The sequence below is a fragment of the Ahaetulla prasina genome, chromosome 12 (assembly GCF_028640845.1).
Source record: "Ahaetulla prasina isolate Xishuangbanna chromosome 12, ASM2864084v1, whole genome shotgun sequence".
NCBI lineage: Eukaryota > Metazoa > Chordata > Lepidosauria > Squamata > Colubridae > Ahaetulla > Ahaetulla prasina.
Genome location: NC_080550.1, coordinates 26,104,980 through 26,132,675, shown reverse-complemented (window position 1 = coordinate 26,132,675; position 27,696 = coordinate 26,104,980). Strand labels below are relative to the sequence as shown.

The following is a 27,696-nucleotide window of genomic DNA, read 5'->3' as shown; positions in this document are numbered from 1 at the left end:
ACTTCCAATTCTATCTTAAGGTAAAACTGCTCTTTAGCTATCCCAGATATAATATGCATCAACAGTAATTAACGTACTTAAATTCAGACGGTAAATACAACTTGCCAAGTCTTAAGAAGTTGAGAACATGTCGAAACATTTTTCCATCTCCATGAATGAGGAGACTCTGGCCATAAGCAATCCAATATACCTTTTTGCAATTTGACAACAACTCTGGAAACTAAAAGGAAAAAAAGGTAAGAGATTTCAAGTCAGCTCTTTCCATAAGCTTTCTCTCAACCTGAAAAGACTATTTTTCTTACCAAAAAACCGCCCAGGTTTGTATTCTAAAGAACTAGATAGCTCACAAGGATAGAATAATATCAGGTGCAAAGGGGCACCACACATGACTGGCGTTGTTAGCGTAAAATCAACACGTGGCATGGAGGCTGCCCACTTTGCCTGGCCTGCAGGTGGCCCAAGTCCCTGCAAAGCAGGGGCGGCATCATCCCATGGTTCCAGAGGGGAAACAGTCACCAGAGTTTGCTGCAGTAAAAATGTCTTTTTTTTTGCTTTTGTTTTTTGCATTTTGTAAAAAAAATCAGATACACGGATTGTCCTGAGTCTTGGGTCATGGAAAAAACGCTTTTATCAGTTTGGTTAATCTTTAAAAGACTAAAACTGCAATGTCACAGCAGCCCAATGTAGTACTGGTAGTCTTCAAGTTATGATCATAATGAAGGATGCCCATTAGGGGCGAAAATTGGGACAAACATTAAATGAACTACATCAAGTCAAGTAACAACCAGCATCCCGGCTCCCCCCACCCCTGTGCATCCCTTAAATGAACGTGTGGGTCATTAAGTGGAATTCAGAGGTGGGGAAGACCCTGGGAGGCCTAGTGCAGGCACTCCCCAAGGCCTCTCTCACCCCCAGGATATCCTATGGTCCACTTTCTGTCCTCAGGGGGGCTTACACACATGTCAGCTTTGCAGGTGGCTATCTTGCCAATGAGAAACAAGGGGGAAGGAAAATGTGGGGTGCCCCTGCCTTTCCAGGTTCTGCCACTGCCCTTCCTCCTGGCTAGGTGCCCCTGCCTTTCTGGGGCAAAACAAGAGCCAGGCCCCTCACCTATCAGATGGCCGGGTCATTGGGGCAAGAGGCTCTGAACGCAGCAGCCATTTCCACAAGGAATTGCTGGAGCACTGAAAATGGTGGTCTCTTTCAGGAGGCCTGGGAAGCAGACCCAATGCACTGTGGGGTCCTGTCAGGGCGGGATGGAAGGCAAGAGAGGCGGGGGTTCTGCAGCATTCCCATGGCCTATCATAAGGGCAAATGACCAAAGGGGCCACTGTAACTTTGAAACAGGGTCATACAGTATGTAGTTTTGGGATGTCTGTTAAACTCTGCACATTTATTAAGTGACCTGTCATATCTGGAGGACTGCCTGTAGTAAGGGATCCAAATGTTCCTTGATTCCCTTATCCTCAGATATAATAATTTTAAAACGCCACAATCTCAAGCAAATGCCCAAATCCTGTGCCATCATGCTAGATTAGTAAATACCATAGCTCTAAAAGTTGGAAAAAATGTGGACTGGAAAGTTACTGTCATCTTCCAAGAGAGATTAAGGACACTGCCCGGCAGCCCCACTAGAATGGGACCCATCGGCAGAAGAGCCTGGCTGAAGTTCACCCTCCAAGCCCTGCCCAGCCTCACTCCCAAGGCTAGCAGGAGGAAGGCACAGCTCTTCCTATATGTAATAGAGCAGCAGTCAAACTTTCTGGCACCAGGGACCAGTTACGTGAGAAACAATTTTTCCATGGACTTGTGAAGGGGGGATGGTTTTGCACGCAACCTAGATCCTGTGATCCTGTGCCTGCACAGAGGAAGTTTTCCTCGCTTGTCTACTGCTTGCATGGCCCAATTCCTGACAGGCCATGGAATGGTCCCAGTCCAGGGCCCGAGGTTGGGGACCCTTGTAATAGAGGACCAATGAAAGGCAGCCATTTGTGGCTTGCTTTCCCCTCTCTCTGAGAATTCCCTGCCAGCAGGAAAACCACCACCCAACTGCTCTCATTAAAAGGGGGAAGGACGGGGCTGGGCAGGCTTGGGAGGATCTTTGGGCAGAGATTTCTCTCAGGTTGCCCAACTCATAGGTCATCTAGTAATCCTCCTGCGCCTCCACCTTTGGCAGTCGGGATAGAAAGAGAATGCGTGGGGGTGGGGCAGAGCTAGGAAACAGGAGCACCCTCTGAATAACAGAAGTGGCAAGTAACCTCCAATCTTTTGCACAGGAGACAAAAGGGCTCAAAGTCCTGATAGCAATAGAAAGTCCAGTTTGGTGTTAGCAAAAAAAGAACAAACAAAACAAAATAAAACTGCAGGGCACTTCTTGGGGGGGGGGAAGAACTGGCATCCCCCAGGCGGCAAACTCCAGCTCTTTCAAAGGAATGCTACACCTGGGTTTCCAGAAAGCCTCCTTGTGACCCACAAGCCCTTTGGGAACTCCAGTCAAACATTTTGCCTGGAGATGCTTCCACAGAAACCCGCTACCTGCTGTCTCCTGCACTCCAAGCCCAAAGGGCCGTAGAAGGCGGAAGAGGTCAGTGAGAGGTAGGCAGACGAGCCCACTATATGGCCAGCCACATTGTTGAAAGTGAGGCCCATTATAAAAATTGGGTTAGAAGGGGAGAGAAATCCCTGGACTTTAAGCTGGCTCGAGTCTGGGCTGGGGATGGGACAAAGGCCGTATCCCAGGGCTTGTTTGTGCAGCGGTTAGAGGGATGCGAGGATGAGCTCTCTAAGGTACTTTCCCACGGTCACCTGCATTCAGGAGAGGGAATGGATGACACTGGAATTCTCTCACACATCCCAGCCTGCATTTCTCCAGGAGAAGCCCAACAAAAAGCCCAACAAAAATCACGAGAGGTCAATTTTCAAAATCTCCATGCAATCTGCCATATGTATCCTGAGCTTAGTTACACACCGTGCTTTCTCTACATCTCTTTAGAACAAGCAGTCTAAATGTCCCAAAGGTGCTTTTTCAAGAGGCAACTGTACTGAATGAAAATGTACTGAAGAAGAAGATAAAGTTCCTGCCACAATTTTTCCTTTTGGGAATTATAACGGATTGTACAGGGATTGAGACTAAATTGATTCTGAATTTAATAACAGCAGCAAGACTGTTGATTGGACAATACTGGAAGAAAGAAGAGGTACCTACAATAGAAGAATGGATACTGAAAGTTACTAATTTGGCTGAGATGGCTAAAATCTCAGCTTTTTTAAAAGACAATACGCAGGAAAGATATTTAATTGAATGGGAAAAATGGATTGATTAGCTACAAAATAGATATCAGATTAAGAAATATCAGATTGCCTTTGAATAATTAGAAAGTTATTTTATGTAATGGGGAGGGGGTTGGGAGATGAAAAGCTGTGGATGTGGTTATTTGGATTGGAAGGGAAAATTTTATTCTATGTTTGGTTTATGTATAACAATACCAGGATTGACCCGGGAAGCCGGGGGGGGGGGAGGGGGTTTTTTGGGAGGGAGGGGGGGGAAAAGGGGGGAAAATGTTTTTGTTTTTTAAAACTCTTTCAATAAAAAAAAAAAAGAGGCAACTGGACTTTCTGGTTTTTCTTTGAAGATGTTTCGCTTCTCATCCAAAAACACAGTACAACACAGTCCTTTCAGCAGTTCCAAGAAGGCTCCACACCCATTTGCACTACTCAAGTGACCCTGAGGACACAGATAAACTTCCAAGTAGCCTCAACTACTCTCTAAAAGAATGCAAATGTCTGCAAGGAGTATAAATCCTTCCCTTCCCCTCCATCCAGTCAGAGCTGAAGAAGCTTCTTGGATGAGAAGTGAAACGTCTTCAAAGAAAAACCAGAAAGTCCAGTTGCCTCTTGAAAAAGCCCCTTTGGGACAACCGTGACCTGGAGGACGGAGAATCTCCAGAGACATTTAGCTAAGCAGCCTAAATATTGGCCACTCTAGACCAAGCAACATAAAGATACTTAATAATTATACCTTTAATAACGTTTGCAAATAGGTGGCATACCAGTGGCTTCCTACATAGACTTTGACAATATGATGGAGGGAAAAAGCTGTTATTTCTGCCGCCCACTCTGCATCTACAAAACACAATCCAAATGGCAGAAGGTCTACTTTTATACTTTTGCAACACAAAGGAATGGGTTCATGGAGGAATGAAATATGCCCAGCCACCTGAACCACACCATTTCCTTATAAATGATTGGATCAGGGAAGGAAATCAGAGAAAATTCATTACTGGCTCAAACTATTTTACAATCTACAACAATTCTAAATCCACTTCGCAAGTTCCATTACCAAGCCAGAGATTGGTCTTGGCCTATATGCTAGATCATTTTATGTCGGAATTCTCAACTATGTTGTGCAGGTCAACAACTAAGTGTGTGAGCCGAATCGGTACAATACATTAACCTAAAGCATGACTGGACAATTTCAGTGTGTCCAATGAAGAAAGCCCTTCCGAGTAATGCACATAGGAGGACAGCTTGGTAACAGTCCCTAAAAAGGCGTAAGAAACTTTTTAATTTTCTTCTCCCACTAAGAGAAAACATCAATTATTCTATCACATATTCATCCTTAAAAAAGTCAAGTCTCCTTCAAGTTCAGCTTGTCCCCCCCCGCCCCCGATGAGTCTCCCCTGTACTGCAACAACACAGGAGGTGTTTTGTTCGCCGCAGCCTTTTTCGCAGGGTTTTTTCCTTACCCAGATCTTTAACCTGTGAATGATTCCCACAACGCAGTTTTACATGCAAAATATATCTGAAGGAAGACACAACTTACTTTTTATCAGGGAATCTGTGGGCGTCTTTGGGTTTAGAAATCTTTTTAAAGCGTCCTTCATTGGCTCATAGATAAGATCCATTTGATCCAAATACGTGCAAAGGTGTGGAAGTTCAGACATATTTCGTGTAAGTGGAAGTCTGCAAGTTCCTAACCAATTCCTTTGCACAGAAAAAGAGAAAGACTTGCCAGAAATGTAGATTTTTTCAAATCATTCCTATTTTAAGGCAGCTACTGGACTATTTCTTTCCATTCTTTCATCTTTATACGGACTTCTTACCTACTGCTTTTCTTCTTCATATACATATATCAGATTTCCTCACTCTACTTTAAAAAAAACACCAATACAGCTCTTCCTTATCATATGCATATTAATTTGCCATTAAACCTTGCTTAAGAGATACTGTTAGCAGTGTACTTTCACTTCATTACATGAAATATTGAACAGTTAGAAACTGAAGCTTTCTATTATAAGGTCAAAATATTATTTGCTTCCATGAGGAAGCTAGGCCTTCGCTGTTAAAATAATAAAACATAGAAAGCATAATTTAGGACCAAACAAATTCTAACAGAAGAGTTCAGAACTGCTATGCAGCTGAGGGTGGAACTGTGGAGTCTGAACTTCATGGTTTGCTCGCAGAAATGTCTTTTCTGACTATCTAGTCAGAAATGTCATTACCTGACTAGATAGTAATATCAGTGCAAAGAAGTGTGGGTTTTTTCCCCTGTATATGTACAGCAATTTGCTATGCCAGTGTTGGGGGCGGGGTTTCTCCTAGGTATTTCCATGATTAGGTTATTGCTTTCTGTTTGACTATCAATCAAGACGAATGACTGACTGACATTCCCATAAATCCATCCAGTGGCCTTAAAGGAACCACCAAATGCTACAGTTACTTACTAGAGGGCACCACATATACGCATTCTCTACAGGTTACTCCTACGATACAACTCTGTCTACTCAGTTCCATCTGACAGAGGCACCCCAGGACGAATTTGGCACCCTTCGAAGAAGTTAAAATCCCTCCATGAGATCCATGTGGGTCCTGGGAGCAGCCAGCTAGTAAATGGATCGAGAAGGAAAAACAGCGGATTGCCAATCACTGCTCACAGCTCTCAGCATAAAGTGATTTGTCCGCTGCTACAGTCCCTCCTGGCTCCTCCTGCCTTCTTTTCGTGGAGAACAGAGCTCTATTTGCTCCCAACCGGCAACCTCCATTCACATCCCAAGGAGACCCAGCCAGGAACTAAACTTTGCCACATCTGGACTGACCAGTCCTGCCCTTTGTACAGGACTCTCCCAAACTACTACAGGATCTAATAATGATGCCCGGGTCAGGAGGCAACGTGAGGCATGCCATCCTCTGTCAGCAGGTGCAGATTCTATTTGGCCATCTATCCAACCTTTGGGAAAGCCTCATCCTGGCCGATGGTCCGGATATTTCTGGCTACAGACCAGCCTTATCCCTCTCTCTCCCATCCTGGGAATGGCTGCAAGAAAATGCAAAGGCCATAAATACTAATTGACTGGATGACTCAGGTGGTAATGAATGTGAGCAGGGAAACGCTATTTAAACTGAGAATTTTCCAATTATAAAATAAATTTTCCAATTATAAAATAAGAAATATTCTGGTAATATTCATGGAGCTGCCTGGAGAGCACTTCCTTCACACCATTTTGTTATACCGGAAGGTTGTGTTTGCATCCACACCTCAAGTGTCTTTATTAGAAACTAGAAACAAGCACAACCAAACTTCCCAAGGGACATACATGACATGCTGAAAAAGAACTCCGTTCCCTGAGATGTAGAGCTTATTCCCATCCAGGGTGCTCTCCATGTGCAGCTGCCCCAGAGCAGAGTCCGGGTACTTGACTAGGAGTCCCAGCACCATTGGGTACAAAGGGAGGAGGACAGATGGGTCCTGAACTCTCTGCTGCTGGGCCGTCGGGCTCCTCTCACAGCCTTGAGACTTAGAAGCTTCGCTGGAACACGAGCCTAAAGAAAAACGCCCAAGGAGACATTGACGTTAGCATGGCTGACTGCACCTTATGCTTCTCTGTGCTGGAGTAAAGATCCGAGCTGCATTCCACTTTAAAACCAAAGCAGAGGAAAAACTCAATATTAGCAACACAAGCAAACGCATTTCTTAAAAGTTCAGAACTACAGCAGTCAACTTTTTTGCCCAATGGTTCGGAAGCACCCATTTTGTTCTGGACTTGGGGCAAAAGTTCAGAGTGTTTTCAGAGCCAAATAGCATAAATGAGTTAAAGCTCAGAACGTTTTGCATTCTGAGTCTCCAAGCAGGCTTGCATATGCTCAAAGCTTCCTAATCAATTAATTATTGTAATCAGAAGGACAGACGCCTATCATGGACAGGGCACAGGAGGAATCAGCCCAGAGGAGCACTGAGTGCAAGGACCACCTGGTTTTGTGTTGTTGGACAGTCATAAAATACTTATTTTAAGATGAGCAACAATAAAGCAAGTACGCTGAAGAAAACAGAATAGATTCAAACTTAATGTCAACCGCTTCAAACTTGATTGCAGAAAATATGACTTCTGTAACAGAGTTGTTAACGCTTGGAACTCATTACCTGACTCCATAGTCTCTACTCATAATTCCAAAATCTTCAACCAAAAACTGTCCACTATTGACCTCACCCCATTCCTAAGAGGACTATAAGGGGCGTGCATAAGAGCACAAAAGTGCCTACCGTTCCTGTCCTATTGTTCCCTTCATTATATCAAATTAACTATAGCTGTTGCATACTTTTACTTATATATATATATATATATATTTCTTTTATGATGTGTTGTTTTTTTTTATGTCAATATTTGTGTATACTGTTGTGACAAAATGAAATTTTAAAAAAAAGATACTGGTATTGTGAAGGCCAAGTAGTGTGGGATTCCTTAATGGTATTCAAAAGAATATTATTTTCTGAAAAAGGACAGCTCTAGTTTGACATTGTATTCTAAATATTGTAATTTGTAGTCATTTTTAGAGTTTCCTAGTAGAAGGGGTAAATCAGTCTAAAAATGCAGGAAAGTTATTATCTGCTTCATTTGGCCATTTAACAAAAAAAGAATAATTGCATACAAATGTATGCACAATATACTTCAATTTTAGTAACAAATAACTCAACATCTTTATTACAGGTTATATTCCATACGATTTCCTAATGAATATGATCAAGCTATCATTACTTTCATTCTGTAATTAAAGAAAGTCCAAGTATGGAACTTACGGAAGTCAACACAGAACTTAAGTTCTTGTAAGAACTATACCTGGGTTATTCCTGAAGATCTTCACAGCTTCTATGACCTTGGGAATGCCCAAGGCTTCCGCTTCCGCTTCCAAAGCATCCAAGCTGGAGAAGTTATCAGGCAAAAGAATCTTCTCTGAGCGAAGAAAATTAGCTAGTTGTTTTAAAAAAATGCAGACCAGAAAGTCAGCAACCTGAAGGGCTAGCAGGGTGTTTTTGCCATCCCATTTCACGCTATATACATATATTTCGAGTGACTTTAGGGGAAAGCAAAACTGGGGATTACTAGCAAAAAATGGACAGCCAGAAAGAAAGAGATGGACATGGAAACAACAGAGAGAAAATTGATAGGAAGAAACAAAACTTGAATTTGAAACATAGCCTAAGCTAGTAACTACAACAATAATTCTAGGATAACAATGCAAATTATAGACTTGGTAAACAGCAGATGAGGTCTCCTTGATACTCTCTGACTTCACTTGTTTTCTTGCAGATATTTCCTTACTCAAACCATCAGCAACCACTACAAGAAAACAACCAAGCCCAGAGAGCACAGTGGACCCCTCATTTCAACCTGGAGATACAGATATTCTCCTTTATCAACATCAGCATATCTTAATAGTGAGACACAGAGAAATATCCAACAAGCACAGTTTTCGTACAAGCAACCCTTTCTTTAAAGGAACTGAGAACGGGCAGCTCCAGGTGCCCTGGGTCAAAAGAGGCCAGGGAGGCTGCCCTGCCTTCCTTGCATTGTGTATTTTCTTGGGGGAAAAGAACGTGTCAAATGAGGGGAGGGGGGGGGCAGCAAAAGCGACAAGATTTCCCCCCCCCCCAATTTCCTCCTTATGCTTCCCAGTTCTTCATTTCAGGGAACAGGCCGACGGTACCCAGGAACGCTTTGAGTCTGTCATTTGCACCTCTATAACTGTCTGGTTCGGTTCTGCAACCCAACAAGAAAAACACAGACTTCAGAGGATAATTAGAACTGCAGAAAAAATAATTGCTACCAACTTGCCTTCCATTGAGGACCTGTATACTGCACGAATCAAGAAGAGGGCCGTGAAAATATTTGCAGATCCCTCGCATCCTGGACATAAACTGTTTCAACTCCTACCCTCAAAACGACGCTATAGAGCACTGCACACCAGAACAACTAGACACAAGAACAGTTTTTTCCTGAAGGCCATCACTGCTAAACAAATAATTCCCTCAACACTGTCAGACTATTTACTGAATCTGCACTACTATTAATTGTTTCATAGTTCCCATCACCAATCTCTTTCCACTTATGACTGTATGACTATAACTTGTTGCTGGCAATCCTTATGATTTATATTGATATATTGACCATCAATTGTGTTGTAAATGTTGTACCTTGATGAACGTATCTTTTCTTTTATGTACACTGAGAGCATATGCACCAAGACAAATTCCTTGTGTGTCCAATCACACTTGGCCAATAAAATTCTATTCTATTCTATTCTATTCTATTCTATTCTATTCTATTCTATTCTATTCTTTGCACCGAGAGGGCGGAGGGGGGGCATTCAGGATTCTGCCATAAAAGGACTCCCCTCCTTGTGCGGCCACGAGACGTTTTTTCCAGATTTTATTTATTTTATCGTTTATTTTATTTATTAAATTTTTATACCGCCCTTCTCCCGAAGGACTCAAAAGAAGGACTTTTGCGGGTCAGGGAGCTTCTCGGCCACTGCTGGAAGAGGAGCTTGTTTATTTCTGCGCTCTTTATTTATACTTCGTGGGTAACCGACACAGGCGCCACCTGTTCTCGCGCGCGGCGGCCGCCCCGATTCCCTCGGCACCTCCGGGGGCCGCCCCGCTCAGCCGGCGCTCCCCTCCCCGGGGCGGGTCCACACGCCCCCCGCCCGCCCCGCCCTTTACCGATGAAGCGGAACTCGCCGCTCTCGCACTCGATGAGCGCCGCGGCGTCGGCCAGCCAGAGCAGGTTGTCGTCGGTGACCAGCGCCGGGAAGCGCTCCACCAGCCGCAGCGGCAGGAAGCAATAGGGCACCTCGTCCTCCGTGTCCAGCAGCGGCGTGTCCATCAGCCCCAGCGGCGCCTTCTCCTGCGAGCCTGCGGGGAGCGAGGGCCGTCGCGGCGGGGCTGGGGAGGGGGGGGACCCCGCGCGGGGGGGGGAGCCGCCCCCTCCCCGACGCGCCGCCGCCCCCCGCCCGCCTTACCGGAGCAGGCGGGGCTCTTGAGCGCGCACTCGGCGGCGGCGGCGGTGGCTGCGCAGGGCTTGCTGATGCACTTGCGCGTCCGCCAGTAGTTGAGCGAGGCGCGCTCGGCGATGGGGATGTCGGCGGGGCGGACGCGCAGGTTGTGCTTGCCCTCCTTCAGGTTGTCCAGGCTCTGCGGGAGAGGCGCGTCAACGGAGGGGGGGGCGTAGAGGGGGGCCGGGGGTCCCCCCCCCACTCCTCCTCCTCCTCCTCCTCTTCCTTCCCCCCCGCGGGCACCTGCAGCAGCGGCGCCAGGCGGAGCAGCCCGGCCTGCTCGTACAGCAGCGGCAGCTCCAACCCGCTGCCGCCCGACAGCCGCGCCGTGTGCAGGAAGTAGTGGACGTGGGGGAAGGCGTAGCCGTCGCGGTCCAGGAACAGCCGCTGCCCAGCCGCCGCCGCCGCCGCCGCCTGGCCCAGCAGCGACTCCGGGAACTGCGCCAGCTTGCTCCGCGGCACCGCGAAGGCCCAGCCGCCCACGTTCAGCTGCACCGGCGGCTCCTCCGGCGCCCCCGACGGCGCCCCCGACGCCTCCGCCTCCTTCGCCGCCGCCGGGTCCTGCGGGAGGGAGAGCCGCGCGTCAGCCGGCGCCCCCCCCCCTCGCCCCCGCCCCCACCACTCGCCCGCCGTCCCCCCCCCACCCCCCTCACCATGCCGGGTCGCCGCCGCCGCCGCCTCCTCCGGGCAGCCGGTCGGGCACAGCTGCTCAACCGCCGCCACGGTTGCCCGGCAACGGGGGGGGGCACGTGCGGGAGGAGCCGCGCCCCCCTCCCCCCCGCTTAGCCACCGGCCGACGATCTCCGAGGCCCCCCCCCTCCCGCCACTTCCCCGGGTGCCTCCATGGGGAGGGGGAGGCCGTCCAGCCCCCAGTCGGGAGCCGAGGGGACCTTGGCCGAGGGGCTTCATCTTCGCCCGCCCGAAAACAGGAATCGCCGCAGCAAAAAAGCACTTATTCAGGGCGGAGGTCGAGGGTTTTTTTTTTTATAGGGTACAGAAATAAATGATAGATTTGATGCGTGTAGCTGATGAAACCGTAAGAGGCATTGATCACACGTTCGAATTAAACAATACAAAATATGGATTCTAGATAATATTGCAGAAGTTGGCAAGTTTAGGGGTTGCACTACTCTTCCCAAAAGGGTTTGTATCTTTCTTAAAAAGTATAAGTGCATTCAGGGACTTTCAGAATACACTCTCTCTTGTTTAGTGCTGAAATGGCAAGTTCCTGCATACCAAAAGAAATGGCCTTGGCCAAGAAGAAAAAAAAAACAACCCCATGTTTTCTAAAGCTAAAAATGTGGCCAGAGTTGCCATGTTAAAAGTGATAATGTCACCCTTTAAAAAACTAATAATGAACATTAAAATTCTAGGTAACACGCCTAGATCATGGAATGGGAAGCCTGCACATTGGCACTTGTTAGTTTGTTTGTTTATTAAATTTGTTTGCCATCCATCTCACTTAAATTGTTATTATCTGTTCATCATAATGTGAAGGCACATCATACACATCAAGTTCTTCCCCAAAACCAAATGAGGTCTTGGTGTAGCACAGGCATGTGGCCTTTGCAAGTGGCAGCTGCAAGACTTTGGTAGGGCACCCAGTGTGCAAATAGAATAGAACTTAGACTCAAGAGTGCTTTACAGCCCTTTCTAAGCAGTTTACAGAGTCTGCATATTGCCCCCAACAATCTGGGTCTTCAGTTTACCCATCTCAGAAGGATGGAAGGCTGAGTCGACCTTCAGCTGCTCAGAAACTCCTGGAGTGAGCAGCAGGTTAGCCTGCAATACTGCATTCTAAGCACTGCATAATATGGATGCACGCATGGATGGAGGGAAAGAAGGAAGGGGGAAAAGGAAGAGCGATAGCGATAGCACTTAGACTTATACACTACTTCACAGTGCTTTCCAGCCCTCTCTAAGCAGTTTACAAAGTCAGCACGTTGCCCCCAACAATCTGGGCTCTCATTTTACTGAACTTGGAAGGATGGAAGGCTGAGTCAGTTAACTTGCAATACTGCATTCTAACCACTTTGCCACCAAGGGTTGTTGAGACCACCATGGCCGGTTTATGCCGTAATCTTTCAATTTGGATTTTCAGATCTTGATACTTCCTAATCTTCTCCAATTATTTTTCTCCTATTCTCCTATCCTGATATAGCCATGTCCATTATCCACAGTCTTCTTTTCAAGCACAGTTGTCTGGTGTGTTGAGTCAAGACTTTTATCAGCCTGTATTCAGAAATTGCACAATATTTTAACCTCGCTTTTGACTTTCCAATTTTTATGTTTCCACTTTTCTATCTGTGCAATCTTCTTACACAGGTTTAATATATGATCTACTTGTTTCTTCTGCCTCTCTACAATTTGCACTTTGAAATGACATTTTTTTTCAATTCTGGCTTTGATTGCATTAGTTCAAATGGCTTACTCTTGAGCAGCCAAAATCAAGTTTTCAGATTCCTTTTTTTAATGTTCCACTTTTAAATCGTTGCCAGGTTGCATCCATTTTCTCCTTCACCATTTGTAGAAATTGACCATGTACTGTAATGGCTTTTCCTTGCCAGCATTCTGTTCATGTTTTTATTACCTTATTTCAATGTTCAGGTTTTGTTTCCTGCACATTCCTCAAGTTCCAAGTTTAAACTTGAATGCCTATTATCCTTGGCTGTCTTTTATGAAATCAGCCAATGCCTGCCTTTCATCTTCGACAGTTTATTTGACCTGCAGTAAACCTCTGCCTCCATTTCTGCAGGGCATCCATCAATATCGCTACAGGAATGTAAATGCATGACGAATTGCTATGTTGGTTGCATAGTCAGATGTTTTGATTGGATTTGCCATTTTTCTTCACCTATCAAGGATCTCTGATCCTCCAAGTTATTTTTAAACCCTAAAAGAAAAGGTTGTAATTTCTTCTCTTTTATGCACTGGAATAGTTTTAGCCAGACTGAATTTTTTTTTCAATCTCTCTGTTTTGGTGGATCAAGTTGTAAACTATTCATTTGGCCCAACTGCAACTTCAATCCATGCTCCAAAAATTGGTCAAATACTCAGTGTAAGCTAATACTGAAAATAAAAACAGGACTCTGGCAGATGCTTTCCAAATATCATCAGTGCTCCCACAGCAGCAACCCCATCTTCTCTTGCTCATTCAGGGCTGGTTAAAGCTCAGCCCTTTTGACTTAGTAGTTTATATCAAGCAGGGGAATTGTGGGTGCCTTCTGCTATACAATTATAGGAATGTTAATGTGGATCCTGGGTTTTGTGCTGCTTTTTGTGTTTGTCTGTGTGTGTATGCATGCACGTGCTTTATTACAATTTACTAAAAAGTTTTTTTTAAAAAAAGCATTATTGTCAGGTTAAGGGAGATCACCGCTCATCCACTATGGAACGAACATGGTGGGTGCCATGTTTCAAGTGCAGTGGACAAAATCCGAGGCTCAGCAGATGCAGGACATCTAAGGCGGGGGTGTCAAACTTGGCGGCCCACTGGCCAGATGCGTCACACGCAAGCCATGCCCACCCCAGCTCCACGAAGGGGAAAAGCGTCACGTGACGGCATGACACCCATGATCTAAGGGAAAGATGGTGGTCTTTGGGAGAGACCGTGCTCGGCTGGAACAGATGTGAGATCAGAGTTGAAGAACTGCCCTGAAGGGAGGGGAGAGGAAGAAGGGAAAGTGAGGCCTACAAAAGGTGTCCATCTCCTGCTTGATCCACAGCTGGATTACATGACAAACTTCAACAAGGACATGGAGCAGGCGGCCAGTCTCGGAATGCTCCGCCCTCCTGTATTCAAGGCTTGTGGCTCTGCTGACTGGGGATGGTGAAAATCTTAATAGCAAGTCAATCAGCCATTCACCACAGAAAAGCAGACCTACAATAGATTGGAACTGGAGGTGCCCTTTGGAAAGAGAATGTGACCGACTGATCTCTGTGAGGAGCCAAAGGGGAAGATGTCTTTGAACTACCTATGAATATGGGAACAGTCTGGAGGAGGAAACAAGGCAATTGTCCCAAATCTCCTTTTCCCACGTCTGATGGAGCAAGTTTAGACTAGATGTTTTGAGCCGGAGAGGCTACCAACAAGACAGGTATGGCCAGGAAGCTTCCTGTCAGCGAGGCTGTAAGCTTTGGAAGGTTCTGGAGGAGGTCTTGTCCAGGTGCGCCACCCATGTGGTGAATCCCAGCGGGCATGGGGACTCATGGCGTTGGAGCGCATAAGAGAAGCAACCCGGCGTACATGTGGGTTAGCTCGTCAGCCAGCCAGCCACTCCTCTCCATCTTGGGATGCGTTAACAGAAATAACGTCGAGGTTATGGACGGGAGTTGTTCCGTCTTACTTTGCACTGGTTAGACTGGGATCTGTGCTTGGAGCCAGTGAATTTGAGTCAGTGGCAGCAGTTTGGCTGGAGCCTCCGCTTTCTCCTGAGCATCTCCTGCACCTGTAAAAGGGTCCAAGACATGTGCAGCATAAATACCAGGAGCCCCCAGAAGGAAAAGGTACAGCTTTTATTTTGTGTAGCAGAACACAAAACAAATCCAGTTCTTCCAAACTGTAGCCTGTGAAATTAAAAAACAACAAAACGAAGGGCGGCATCACTGGTTTGAAGCGTAGGCAGCTTCCTAGGTAGGAAGGAAAACAAACCCTTTGGCTGTAGGACTTCCAGAGCCTGTAAGATTTGCAAAAATTGGGCAATGACCGCTCCCAACCTCTGGAGCTGAAGCACCAACTGATTTGGCCAGGACTGTCCTGGGACAGGAAGAAGCCCAGGCGGGACTATCAGGGACTAGATCATCTCCCTACTTCAGAGCGTCTCCCCCTCACTCTGACAACGGGTGCGGGCCCAGTCCAAGAAATCATGGCAGCCATTCTGCCAGCTGCAAAAGCTCCTGGGATTAGCCAGTGTCTCATCAGCCCATGCCATGCCATCCAGGGGCAGTGGGATAAAGATGTGTGAAGGGCTATCAACGGTTCACTAAGGAAACCCCCTAGAAAAGTACCCTAGTGAACTGGAGGCATTGCAATTGCAATTGATGTGGGAAGAAGTCAGCAGAAGGCTGCAGCTCCCAGCCCTGGGGCCCCAAAGCCCAGGGAGCCCCATGCCCATGCTTCCAGCTGGTACCTCAGTTACAGGGATCAAGTGGGAAAGAGCTGAAGGTCACACAATTCTTGTTTGTAGAATCAAAGCAAAGCAACTCTTGTAGGCCATCACTCCAGGTCAGTCCTGATGACACTGGTGATTATCTGCTGGTCCCGCAATCAGCTGACCTTTCCCCAACCTCTTTTGTGGAGAAACAAAGATTGAGAGAAGGTCCAGGGATCCTGGGCACTCTTGGACCCACGAGCTCCTTGGCTGCAGGTATCTGCAGCTCAAAGCATCAGGCTAGAGAGTTCTGAGGGGCATCGCAAGGCACACCAAAGGGAAACTGCAATCCAGTTGCAGTAGGTGTGGAGGGGAGGGGTGACAGTCAGATCTGATGCTGTCCCAGAAGCACAAGGGCGACCCAGCACCATTGGGGAGGGTACCCTCCACTTCGATATGACCATAGAAAGCTGCCCTGGTGTCAGCCAGAAGCTATTGACCCGCCAAGGCCAGGACTGGTTTATAGATCCCTGATTGCTGCCATTTCATATGTTTTAGTGCTCCAAAAACACCTTGGGGAAATATTGTTAGTTATGCTTGTAACAAAAAGCCACCATTGCCACAGCTCCGTCATGCTGTAGAATTCGATTATTTCAAGAAAGAAAACACTGATTTAATACCATTTGCTGGGATTGTCCTTTTGAAGAAAACCGCTTATGGGCAACTTGCTTTTACCATTTGTCTTCAAGACCTTAATCGCCAAAGCAGCTGGAAAGCTGCCTGCACCCAGAGCAAGAGAAGGCAGCCGGGCTGACTCAGGAGCCACTTCTCTTGCTCTCTTGCTTGAAGGAGAGCAGGCAGGAATACAGCATCCTGAAGCGCCCACCCCCACCCCCCGCTAGCAAGGTAAATGCAGGCCTAAAACTGCTAGCTCCGACGGCTCCTTTTGCAGAAAGTGGCCTAGAAAATGTTAATCGCTTGTGGATTACATCCTGGAAGGCATCAGGATTCTGACTCCATGTGACCCATTTGTCAACCACCCCTCCTTCCCCTGGAGAAAGGTTGCAACCCAGAGGCGGAGCCCTCTCCCCCTAAAGACGTGAAGGGCAGCCCTTCCTTGCATTCCTGCCATGAGCAGAACACATGACTGAAAATAGGTTGAGCGGAGAGAGGGAGGAAGGAGGTCTGGGTGGCCAGGAACCTACGGGCAAAGGGATGAGATCTTGCCGTATTGGAGGGCAGGACAGAAATGAAGAGTCTGAGTCACAGCCTACAGAATCTGAGTGCTTCAGCAGGACCTCTTGGATGTTTCGGGAACAAGAGCATCTGCCCTCGTTGCAAGCACACCACGCCCTGAGCTAGAGGTCAATGTTCACAATCTCCAGGCTCTTCCTGGCTTCTCCTCCAAGGTTACTCCATGAGTTTACGTGTCTGGGACAAAAATGCAATCCAGCCTGGCACCTAATTGGACAGAAAAAAAGAAGAAAAACAACTTCCTGGGGCAAAGGCAGGAAGCTCCTCTCATTTACTGAAGAAAATCTTAAGTTTTAAAAAAGAGTCTCAATGTGCCCATCGTGGGGCTTGGTGGAGGCAAAAGGGGGTCTCAGCCATAGAGCCAGACTTGGGCAGAAGCAAGAGGAGGAGGAGGAGGAGGAGCCTGGACAGCCCCCACGGCTCCTCTTTCCCTCCATTGCTCGGCTGCTGCAGAGGCTCCTGCATCTCATTGGTTTGTTCTAAGGAAGGAGGAGGACTCGAGCTGCTCTCTGCCTGAATCTGCTTCACTGGAACCTCCTCGGCTTTGGCGTCCTCCCCTCCCTGTGCTCCTCATTTCCTTTTCCAAATGGTGCATCAGGTGCAGGAGAACCGTCCCTCCTCACGCAGCCACCGACAGTCAGGCTGCCCGGCAGCAGCTGGAAACCTCAGTGGCCACGATAAACACTGATCTTGTTAGTTTTCTCCAGGATGTCCACAATGTGGGCCTCAAAGTCTGCATCGTGCACTCCGGTTTTCCGGAACTCTCCAGCATAGCGGTTGTTCTCCCAGTAGTGGTGCCAGTTGCCGTGGCCATCTGCCCCGAAGCCAAAGACGTTGACCTGTCACCGGGAGAGGGAAAGAAGACCCACTCACTGGGGGAACTCCAGACAACCTAGACACCAGCCTGCATTTTCTACTGAAATGGGCCCCAAATTGATGGGATTAAAAAATGACTGACATTCTTTCCCTTGTTGGCTTTCCTATGTTAAACGTTGATTTCTAATCTCCTCCACCCCACCCAGAACAAGAAAAAATGTCTGACATCAACTAAAGCAAGAATCTGAAGGAAAACTGTTTCCTCTACTGCTGCCACCCAAAGGTCAGCCCCATTTCTGACTCCCTCTTAACTATTTGACCAGCACTCCCAGTTCTCAGCCTTCTTCCGAAACAGGTTCTGAGTGGCATCCACTCACCAGGCCAACACATACGGACACAAGAAGGACAACTCTGAGTTCAAGCTTCATGGCATCTGAAGGGACCTCAGAGATGATCTGGGTCAAGGTCACCTCCTTGACCAATGGCTGCCTGGCCTCTGCTTGAGCATCTCTAGTAACTCTCCTGACTCCCATGGCTTTAGTGAGCCATCCTGGTTCATTATCCCACCTTTCCTGCCCCTTCATCCACACCCTTCACTGATAGGTCACCAAGCCCAAAGCCTGAGACAATGTCAGTTGGGTGTTCAGGAGAGAGCTTACGCTTCTACTCTGCCTCCCATTTCTGAGAAGAACAGGTTACAACTCAGCTCCCTTCCTGCACATCCCATATCTGAGGAAAAAATATAACTAAAACTCTGTTTTCAAAGTTCAAAAAAGTTCAAAAGTGCATGCATCATTTAATCAGCAGGAGTGCTGCTATTACTCCCACTGGGACAACTTGCTTGGCCTATCAAAACTGACCTCATCGCAAACATGCAGGGCGAAAAACAGCACCAGCATGCCTGTGGAGGGATAGCGGCCATGATGCTCTGTCCACCGGTCATGGATATATTTGAAGAATGCTGGATTGTAGATCTGAACCTAAAGGCAAGAAACCAAAGGAATAGTCAAGAAAGCTTTTTGCTCAGCCAGCTCAACTTCAGTTCTCTGGGTGAAGCCCCAGCAGAGATTCACAGGGTGCGACTAAGTCCGTTTTCAGGTTTGATGGCATCTACTAGTCCATATACTGCCTTAAAGAAAAGGTTTACGCACAAGATAAAAATAACATTACTAAACCAACACATAAATTGCAAAAATAATCCCAGCAATTAAAGCAGGATGTACAATAAGTGAGACTCAAGGACCATACCTGATCTGGGAGGTCAAGTGGAGTTCCCCAAAACAGGTGGGGCAGAGGCCCGTCGTGTGAAGCTTCACAGCGTAAAATCAAGGCTTAGGAGGTTTTTCCGCCCTCTGATCCTCCCCAAACCCTCAAAAATATCAGAACGCCTTGGATCTCTGACCCAACCCATTCAGGCAGGGCTAGGGCACGGAAGAGGGGGTGGCAGCAAGGGCACCCAGCCCTGGGCCAGACTTTCTGCAACCACCTAATACTTTAAAACAAGTAAAATCAAACATTTCCAGGGGCCACCCAGCTCAACCCTCTGCTAAACGTAGGGATATAAATTAAAGGATGATGGTCAAAAATCGCCTGTGTGGTTTATCCGTCCCCACTTCTCTCTGCTGAAGGGACGCAGAACAAACCAAGGGGCAGCTTGGGCAAGCTTTCTTCAGGTGGGCCCTGGGAAGCTCAGAGGGGGTTGACGCTCTATCCTTATTTTGTGTGTTTTCTCATATCGTGTTTTCCTTCATTTCCTTAATTTTGAGTAAACCCTGGGGATGCAGCCCATCATAGGGAATATATAAATATTGAATGAAATCAGTAAATAACCTGTATCTAACTTACCCTCTCTTTGTCTACCCGGAGGAACGGCTTCACTGGTGCGTAAGTGCTACAAGAGGCACGGGAGAGAAAAAGCAAGGCATCAGAAAATGTGGCTACCTGTGCTCCTCTTGCTCCCTTCCAGGAGGGAAGGGCCTGGGGGAAGCAGCTGCCAGAGGTAGCAGGGAGAGACGGGGCCGCTTCAGAAGTGAAACAGGCAAAGATGGCAGATGCCTTCCCTAGCCAGGATCAGTTGCTTCCGCCCCAGCACAGCACCTCAGGGCACAGGGCCAAGGAGAATTTTGCTCAAAGGGAATTCTAAGGGTTAACTCTGAGATAAGATGGGCGCCTAGACATTTTATAAACAAATAAGGTGAGCCCCAAAGCAGCAGGCCAGGTGGAAGGACCAGAGGGAACCGGAGCTTACCTGAGCTAGCCAGGCTCTCTTCAATAGAGGATCCCCTACGTGAAGGAGAGAAAACTCTGGGTGTCCTTAGTCCAAGGCACAAGAAGAGGAGTTAAATAAAGAGGGGGCTCTCTTGCTCTTCAGCCCTTCCTGGGCAGGGTCTGCATTACTTCTACTATTAGTACGGCTGCTTGTTTGCCAAGCAGCTCTGGGCAGTTTATCGGGGACTTTGCAATATAAAATAACTAAAGGCACCATGTCAGGACAAACCAGATCTCTAATCACTCATATAATATCTGGACCTGGGAGAAAAACAGGTCTTTGGGTCCTTCTTAAAGGGCATCTGTGTTGGTACCATTGGAATCCTGAAGTGGATGCTGCTCAATGGGGCACACGCTGACAGAGAAGGCACGACTTTAGGGTCCCATAAGAGAGACAGAGCATGCCAATCGGGTCTTGCAGGATGGCAGAGAACTGGAGATGGAGAACTCTCTCCAATACGCTGCTCCTGTGCCGGGCAGGACTTCCTGGGTGACCATTAGTACCATGAATTGCCCCCTGGAAGCCTGCAGTACATGGCAGGGCAATGATCCGGGTGTGTTTGCTGCTTGTGCTGGACATTCTGGGCCAGGAGCAGCTTCCGAGTCATCTTCAAGGGCAGCACTACGTAGAAAGCAATATTCCAAGCCAGAGGCGACTTGGGGAGCAATGGGGTACACGCACAGGGTAGCTGAAGTCACTTTGGCCACAGTACCCCTGGTGGAATAACTGCCAGCCAAGGCAGCATCATGGCAGCTACCGTAAATCAGCTCCCCTTTGGGAAGGGATGAAAAGGAGAGGGGTAGACCCTTCCCCTAAATATCCAGCTCCCCACTCTTCCTCAAATCAACTTCCCTCAGAGATACGTACAATCGGATCTGGCCTGTTGAGAGGGCGCTGGCGATCCACAGCAGGTCCAAGGCTTTGAAGGGCACCAGGACAAAGCTGACATTGGCAGGCAAGTTCTTGGCACTCTCGGGATACATGAAATGGTGGGTTGTCCTGCTCCCAACATCTGCCTCAAAGCCCACTGTAGGTGCCTGGTTCATTCTGTAGGAGGGAAAAGGATGTTTCTTCACGCCTTGGTTCTTAAAGGAAGAAGAAGACCTCTCCCTCCCCCACGAGGTTGCCCACTTCTTCTGCAGAGGGTTAGGGCTCTTTTTTGTCCCCAAGACCATGCACAGCAATGACATAATACGTCACTAAACGGATCAGGGCTGGAATTTTTCACCTTCCCACACTTTAAGAGGTTTGGCTTTAAAATTTAGTTAAGTATATCCCAAAGGTGCTTTTTCAAAAGGCAATTGGACTTCGTTGGTTTTTTCCTCTTTGAAAATGTTTGGCCTCTCATCCACAAGTACTTCTTCAGTGAAGCCAAAAAGCTTCTTGGATGAGAGGCAAAACACTTTTGCAGAAAAAAACCACAAGAAAGTCAAAAAAGCCAACGCAATCCTAAATTGCATTAACAGAGGGATACAATCAAGATCAAGTGAGGTATTAATACCACTCTATAAAGCCCTAGTAAGACCACACACCTAGAATACTGCATCCAGTTTTGGTCACCACCCTATATAAAAAAAGTTGAGGCACTAGAAAAAGCGCAGAGAAGAGCAACCAGGATGATTAGGGGACTGGAGACTAAAATATATCCAACGGTTGGTAGAATTGGGCATGGCTAGTTTAGTGAGAAGGATCAGGGGAGACAGGATAGCAGTCTTCCAATATTTGAGGGGCTGCCCCAGAGAGGAGGAAGGGGGTCAAGCTATTTACCAAGGCATCTGAAGGCCAGACAAGGAATAATGGAAATGATATAAAACTGGATGAGACACTTAATTCATTAGAAAACAGAAATAGAATTCATCCTGGTGGCTGGAAAATGGGATAAATTGACTAAAATTTAAGAGAAACAATTACAAAGTTCTTTATTTGGAAATGTGGCTGTTGATAAACTGAATCAAATTGTAATTTGAAACAAATTACACCACCAAAAGGGGCTGAGAAGATCATCTAAAGGCTCCAAAGAGCTAGGAAAGAAAGCAAAGGTGTGTGAGGCACAGGAGATGCCTTCATCTGTTCTTCCAACGGTTGGCCATAGTCCAAGGCAGGAGAGGACACCGCCGGGGTGGTGTGATCAAGGAAAGTTTGGTCTTCAGAAAAGGTCTATTTTATGATTTTCCCTTATGGCTCTTGCTCAGCTTGTTGTCTCCTTTCTAGGAAAGGCAGATGGTTTACTCGGTGCTAGTTCCCTCCCTGAATCTCGTGTATGAATGCATGCTGGTGAATACCACAACCCTGCATTAGATTCCTGGCCTACTGTTGAAGTTTGCAGGTGCTGTTACACAGATGTAGGTAACGAATTGTATTGATCAACTTGGTTCACAATTCTGCCGTCTTCAGCCAGAACTATATAGGAGCAGCTATCATACACATTCACAGTGACCTATTTGGAGAACAAAATCTGGTAAAAGAGTTGGTCCCATCTGATTGAAGGACACAAACATTTTACCAGCCTGCTTGGCTTAGGATGCAACACTCTGAAAACTTTCTGAAGACCCAATTCTGTGCCTGTTTTGTTTGGATCAGTATATTTATAGATACATCCACTTTTAAGATTATTCTGGTGGCAACAGAGCATAATGAAAACCATGATAAATAAATCACTTGCACAAATTGCTCGCTTGCAACCCCACACCACAGATCCCAGATCCTCCCCCACTTTGCTCCTCACCTCATGATGAAGTCGTGCCCATTGATATCTTGGCCATAGCCGGAGCCTCGCAAGTTCCCTGAGTTGCCCACGACAGCACAGCGCCGGCAGGACAGGGACTCCCGGCACCTGTATGGATCCTCTCCTGGAACAATCTGGAAGAGCTTGCCCAACACTTCATGAAGGTTGTGGGACTTGAACTGGGGCTGCAACATCTAGAAAAAGTGGAACCATTTGCAACAATTGAAAAGGTCTTGGGGAGTGGGTGTTGAGAGAGAGGACAGGACAACTGAATTTGGGTCGTGAGCACTGATGCTGCTGTTGACTAAACCAAGTATAAACCAAGGGACCTTATAAAACACAGAAGAGACTCGTCTTTGGGGCACATCTCCATCTCAGTCGCAACGAAATGGTCTGCAGCCATTAAATGCTCATCAAAATCCTTCAGAGTCTCCTCTGTAAGAGATCCTCTTCAAAGTCCCCCTTGCTTGTTGAAGAGCAATTTGAGGAACTGAACTGGGACTAGGCCCACCTGGTCCAGGGCTTTCTTTTAAGCACCTGCTGTATCTTCATTACATGCAAAACAGTGCATTAAATCTAATCTCTGTATTAGTAGACAAACCACTCACCTCGGGGCACCTTATTTTAAAGAAAGTCTCCATTTAAGGCAATTCAGCAATTTGAGGAACTGAACTGGGACTAGGCCCACCTGGTCCAGGGCTTTCTTTTTGCAAGAGCTAACCAGATGCTGCTTCTGGGGCAGTTCACAAGGAGCAGCCAGAGACCTCCTGTTTTCCATCCACTGACACACCTGGCATTTGGAGGCAATGCTGCCCACCTCCCATCTGAGGTAACACTGAGTCTCGAAGATCTTTGAAAGACCCAGCCTCTTTTTCAGTTTTCATGTTTGCCTGATAGCCACTGTTGGTTTTTGTTGCATTACTGTTACTGAATTTAGCTATAACAGGCATGGGCTTGCTCTGAAGTGCTCTCAGCTCAGCCCCATGAACACTAGATGAACATGGACTGCAATACATCAAGAAACTTTTCGGATCAAGAAAAGCAGCACCCCTCTAGTGTCTCTCCCCAAAGCTGGGGTGCGTCAGCTGTCCTAGGAAATTCTCAATCTGGTTGGCACCAGATTCAGGACCAGGTGGGCATCTAAGGGCACCTAGGAGGAGGAGCAGGACAGGTGGACAAAGACAAGGACTGCCCTCTTCTGGCAGAGAAACAGGAGAGCCAAGTTTCACCCAACCAGCACCCCAAACTCCAATGGATCCTTTTCCCCCTTTGCCTGTACTGAAGCCCCAGAGACAGCAGCTTTGAGGAAGAGCCTCTCCCCTGAGCCCCACCAGAGTTCTGCACCTGGGCTGCCATGTTAAGAGGCAGCCTGCAAAGGGCTGGGTGGAGTAAGATAAGTGAGAAAGGGGACCTTTGCAATGAGGCAGGCTTAGCCTAAAAATGCCACAACTTGGACAGCAAACACAGCAAAGTTTAGGACTCTCACAACAAAAGGTCATTCCAGAACACCACAAGAGGACTCCTTCCTTTCTAGTCCCATTGTGAAGTTCTGGTCATTTGCTGTTTTCCAGCCTAAAAATGAAGGCTGCATTTGCAGCCACTGCAAGAGGCTGGGGCTCCGGCTTTTCTCCTCCAACCTGCCTCTTGCGCTCACATGGGGGGAGCTACCATAAACACGATGACACACACACAATCTTTTTGAAGGCATTAGATACCTGCCTTCCTTCTGCCTGGCATTTCACCAATTTTCCAGAATTCCTCAAAAATAAGAAGCCAGACCAGACCATCAGGAAGTTAGTTCCCTTGTTATTTTAGAAGGCAACGCCTGTGGGGCCAGAAGTAGGGACTTATTTAAAGTCATCAAATACTAAGCTTGCATCCCAAAGTCACAGGGTTGATCCAGATGTTGATGAAGCTCATTATCTGTCAAAGCTAAATCTGACAAAGTGGTCATGTAGTCGACTGAATTGATCTAACCATTACAACTGCAACTATGCCCTTCTAGTTGAGTTTGACTAGATGCCCAGGTACTTGGATTGCAATTCACAGCTTGTGGGGTCCCGAAATGTCTTTTGCCTGTGTTTTTAATGGCACTTTTCTAGTTAGTTGTTAATCTGCTGTAAAAGAGTATTTGAAGGCAGAACATGCTGTGTTATTAATACATGACTTACAAGAAATATTTTTCCTCAGATTTCAGCAATGTTTAAAAACGGCTGCTCCAGGTGAGTCTATAGAATTCCTGCTGTCAGGTAGTTTTAACTGGGTGACATGATCACACAAGGGTCAGAGTCAAGCCCTGGTGTAGCCTGAGGTCCCCAGCAGCTCAAGACAAAAAGCCTGCGGAAAGATGGACGTGGTGGCCGCAGTGGCATTCTGGTCCTCCACGTCCATCTTGACCCCAAGAGAGCAGCTGCAGAACACATTTCAGGACGCTGTCTAAGGCCAAGAGCGAGTGACCGCCCTGCACTCCTGCAGCTGGCTTCAGGCTTACGGGAGGACTAGAACTCGGGTTTCTTTATTCCTGGCCCAGCACCATTACTCACTGCACCAAAGTGGCTTTCAAAAGGAAGCCAGGAGGCAGGAACCAAAACCAGGAAGGCATCAGCCTGAGGCAAAGCCAAAGCCAACCAGCTCCTGTCTTTGTGGCCTCGTGGGCAGGGCTGCAAATTCCTCCCCCCAGACTCTGTTCACCATCACTTATTCTCTGGTACCACATTTTGATGCAACATTTGGCTGATCATAAAAGATATGACACCAAATTAGCATTGGAGGAAATTAGCCCCCTGCTTTCTGCTTCTAAGCCCCCACTTGCCTTTTCCCATGAATTAATTCTTCTGCTTTCTCAGGATTTGGCCACAAAAGAAAAAAATCTGCCAAGACAGATTAACTCCACAATCTCAAGGGAAGGGAAAGGCTTGTCAACTCGGAAGTCCACTTAAGAAAACAGAAGGCAGGAATGCTCAGAGGTCTGTTATGCGCACAAGGACTGAGAGTGGAGTGTAGGGGAACGGACAGACAGGAGAGCATCACACAGCTTAAATAATGAAAAAGAGTTTGGCCATGCTTTTGCCACTGAGCAGGTCCAAAGGATTTTGGGATTATTTGCAAAACTGCCCAGCAAAGTTCTTGAGGTGATTTTACTCAAGCAGGAGGCATGGACTCGCCCTTCCTGCAGGAGCTGAGCAGCTGCTTCTGTCTGGGCAAAGAGCCCGCGGGACTCACCATCCACCACCTCTGGACGTCCGGCGGCAAGTCCACATTCTCTTTGGTCCACACCGGGGAGATGTTGCCATCAAAGCGGCTGTCGAACCAGGTGGTGTCGCCGGACTCCATGGCACACCGGTGGCAGGCACAGCTCTTCACCAAGAGGCCCTCCTTGCTCAAGCGCTGCATGCCGGCATAACTGGGCACCAGCTTCACCCGGTGGAGCCCGTTCAGCCCACTGAGGTCCAGATAGGCCATGCTGTGGTGCGAATAGGTGAAGAGCAGCGACATGATGAAGACAAGCAGGAACGCTGTAGAGAGGAACCAGAAGCGCAAGGAAAACTTCATGGCGGGCTCCAAGGAGAAGGCCCCCTCCGCTCAGCTGCAGCCAATGGAAAAGCGGAGGGAGGAGCAGGGCCGGCCAAGAGTTGGACTTGACTGGACTACCCTTTCTGAGTCATGAAGGTCCCACAGCAAGCGATGGCCAGACCAGAGATGGTCTTCCTGCACTGAAGCATACGAAATCCTCCGCCTTCGGGAACCAGACCTTGAACTGCAGAAGGAAAACTCACAGGGCCTCCTTGCTGTTTTGAGTTCTTATAAAACCTGTTTTGAAAATATCTGTTTCTGGAGAAGACCCTTTTCTTTGGGAAACTGTTGTGACTCCGGGGTGGGGGGTGGGGACTGGAGGCCTCGGCCTCTTCTTCCTAGCTTCAGGATACTGGGTCTCGCACGGAGGGAGGGGGAGCAACCGCTATCAGAGCCACGTCACCGACATCCTTGGGCTTAAGAAGCCGCCTCCTTGAGGCCCCCAGCTGGGGCGTGGAGAGCTGCTGCCCCTCCCCATGGGTGCGCCTCGCCTCCGAGGCAGCCCTCTGCTTCCCAGGGCTGACGAGGGGGCAGCGCATCTGCAGCGCTGCCACAGAGTGAGGTCTCCTGACTGGGCCAGGCTCTCCCTGCACCCTTGGCCCGCGGCGCCCACCCCTGGGTGGCACAGGTAATGCCCAGTCAGTGCAGCAGCATCTTCCCTCGTGTGGCATCTGCCAGACATGGAGCTGCAGGGTGGCACTTCCTTGCGCTGCTCTCTGTGGCCGCAACTTTTCAATATACTTCTTGCAAGTCCTCAACCAAAATCTGAACCTGGGAAGGGGGAGAGAGAGAAAGAGAAAGGTTGCACAAGGAAACAGGTAACAAGTCAAGTCAACACTAACTCAGTGCTCCAAAGGCTGCAAGAAGAGCAGCAATAGCCAACTGCGCCTTCCCCCCTCCAGCCTTGGGCACCCACAGCATCCTCTTCTTCTCCTCGTTAGCACACGAGAGGCAGCTGCCCCTTCAACCGTGGGTCCAATGTAGAAGTCGGACCCACGAAGTTGCTGCCAAGCTTCAAGGAAAAGTGTCTCTTATTTGCAGCATAAACAGATCAGATCGCATCAAGTGTCCTGCCAAAGGCCACATGGACAGATTTTCTTAGCGTAACCCATCTCTTGCAGTAGAAATGCATGCAATATTTTGGAATTCCAAATATTAACATTGTTCCAAATATTAAATCCTTCCTCAAAATGTCAGATTCCACTAGCAAAGCACCACCTGCACGCGAAGAACGTAAAGGCTCCAGTTGCTTTTTCCCAGCAAAGCAGCCAGATTTCCTTATTTTCCTTCCTACCAGGAATCCTGGTTCCAACTAACCAACCAAGTGCTTCCTTGTGCCCACAGCTTCCGCTAAGGGTAGGGACCTGAGAGGGACTTGCTGAGGCAGAACTTCCAACTCCTAGGATACCCCCTCAGGAGCAAAGGAGGGCTTGAAATAGGCATCTCATCACTAATGGGGAGGGGTACTTCACTGCAGCTCTCCAGAATCCTGCTCCTTTGCTCAAATGTCCATGGTGCCAACCCTGAATGAACGTGGCTGAGGCCATCTTGGAGGCTTCAGGGTTGCCACAAGGCAGAAGAGGGGACAGGGAGGGGGAAAAATAGATGGCTGGAGTTTTGTAGTCAGAACAAAAAATTTTCCT

At 47.7% G+C, this 27,696-nt stretch overlaps 2 protein-coding genes across 2 annotated transcripts in view; both read right to left on the bottom strand.

Moving 5' to 3' along the window:
• KCTD19 (potassium channel tetramerization domain containing 19) overlaps positions 1 to 11,038 on the bottom strand; it is a 30,856-nt gene extending 19,818 nt beyond the window's left edge. Inside the window, exons 1-9 of the mRNA XM_058155454.1 lie at positions 10,980 to 11,038; positions 10,570 to 10,887; positions 10,294 to 10,465; positions 9,995 to 10,186; positions 8,112 to 8,243; positions 6,594 to 6,819; positions 4,823 to 4,983; positions 4,019 to 4,122; positions 78 to 220 (exon numbers count right to left, since the gene is read on the bottom strand). Of these exons, the coding sequence (XP_058011437.1) occupies positions 78 to 220; positions 4,019 to 4,122; positions 4,823 to 4,983; positions 6,594 to 6,819; positions 8,112 to 8,243; positions 9,995 to 10,186; positions 10,294 to 10,465; positions 10,570 to 10,887; positions 10,980 to 10,982 (1,451 nt within the window). The 5' untranslated portion in view covers positions 10,983 to 11,038. The remainder of the gene's footprint in view (positions 1 to 77; positions 221 to 4,018; positions 4,123 to 4,822; positions 4,984 to 6,593; positions 6,820 to 8,111; positions 8,244 to 9,994; positions 10,187 to 10,293; positions 10,466 to 10,569; positions 10,888 to 10,979) is intronic.
• Positions 11,039 to 11,289: 251 nt separating this feature from the next.
• ST3GAL2 (ST3 beta-galactoside alpha-2,3-sialyltransferase 2) overlaps positions 11,290 to 27,696 on the bottom strand; it is a 30,548-nt gene continuing 14,141 nt past the window's right edge. The window contains exons 2-7 of the mRNA XM_058155188.1: positions 25,703 to 26,824; positions 22,481 to 22,674; positions 20,623 to 20,802; positions 19,332 to 19,377; positions 18,347 to 18,466; positions 11,290 to 17,509 (exon numbers count right to left, since the gene is read on the bottom strand). Coding sequence (XP_058011171.1) covers positions 17,336 to 17,509; positions 18,347 to 18,466; positions 19,332 to 19,377; positions 20,623 to 20,802; positions 22,481 to 22,674; positions 25,703 to 26,032 — 1,044 coding nt within the window. The 5' untranslated portion in view covers positions 26,033 to 26,824 and the 3' untranslated portion in view covers positions 11,290 to 17,335. The remainder of the gene's footprint in view (positions 17,510 to 18,346; positions 18,467 to 19,331; positions 19,378 to 20,622; positions 20,803 to 22,480; positions 22,675 to 25,702; positions 26,825 to 27,696) is intronic.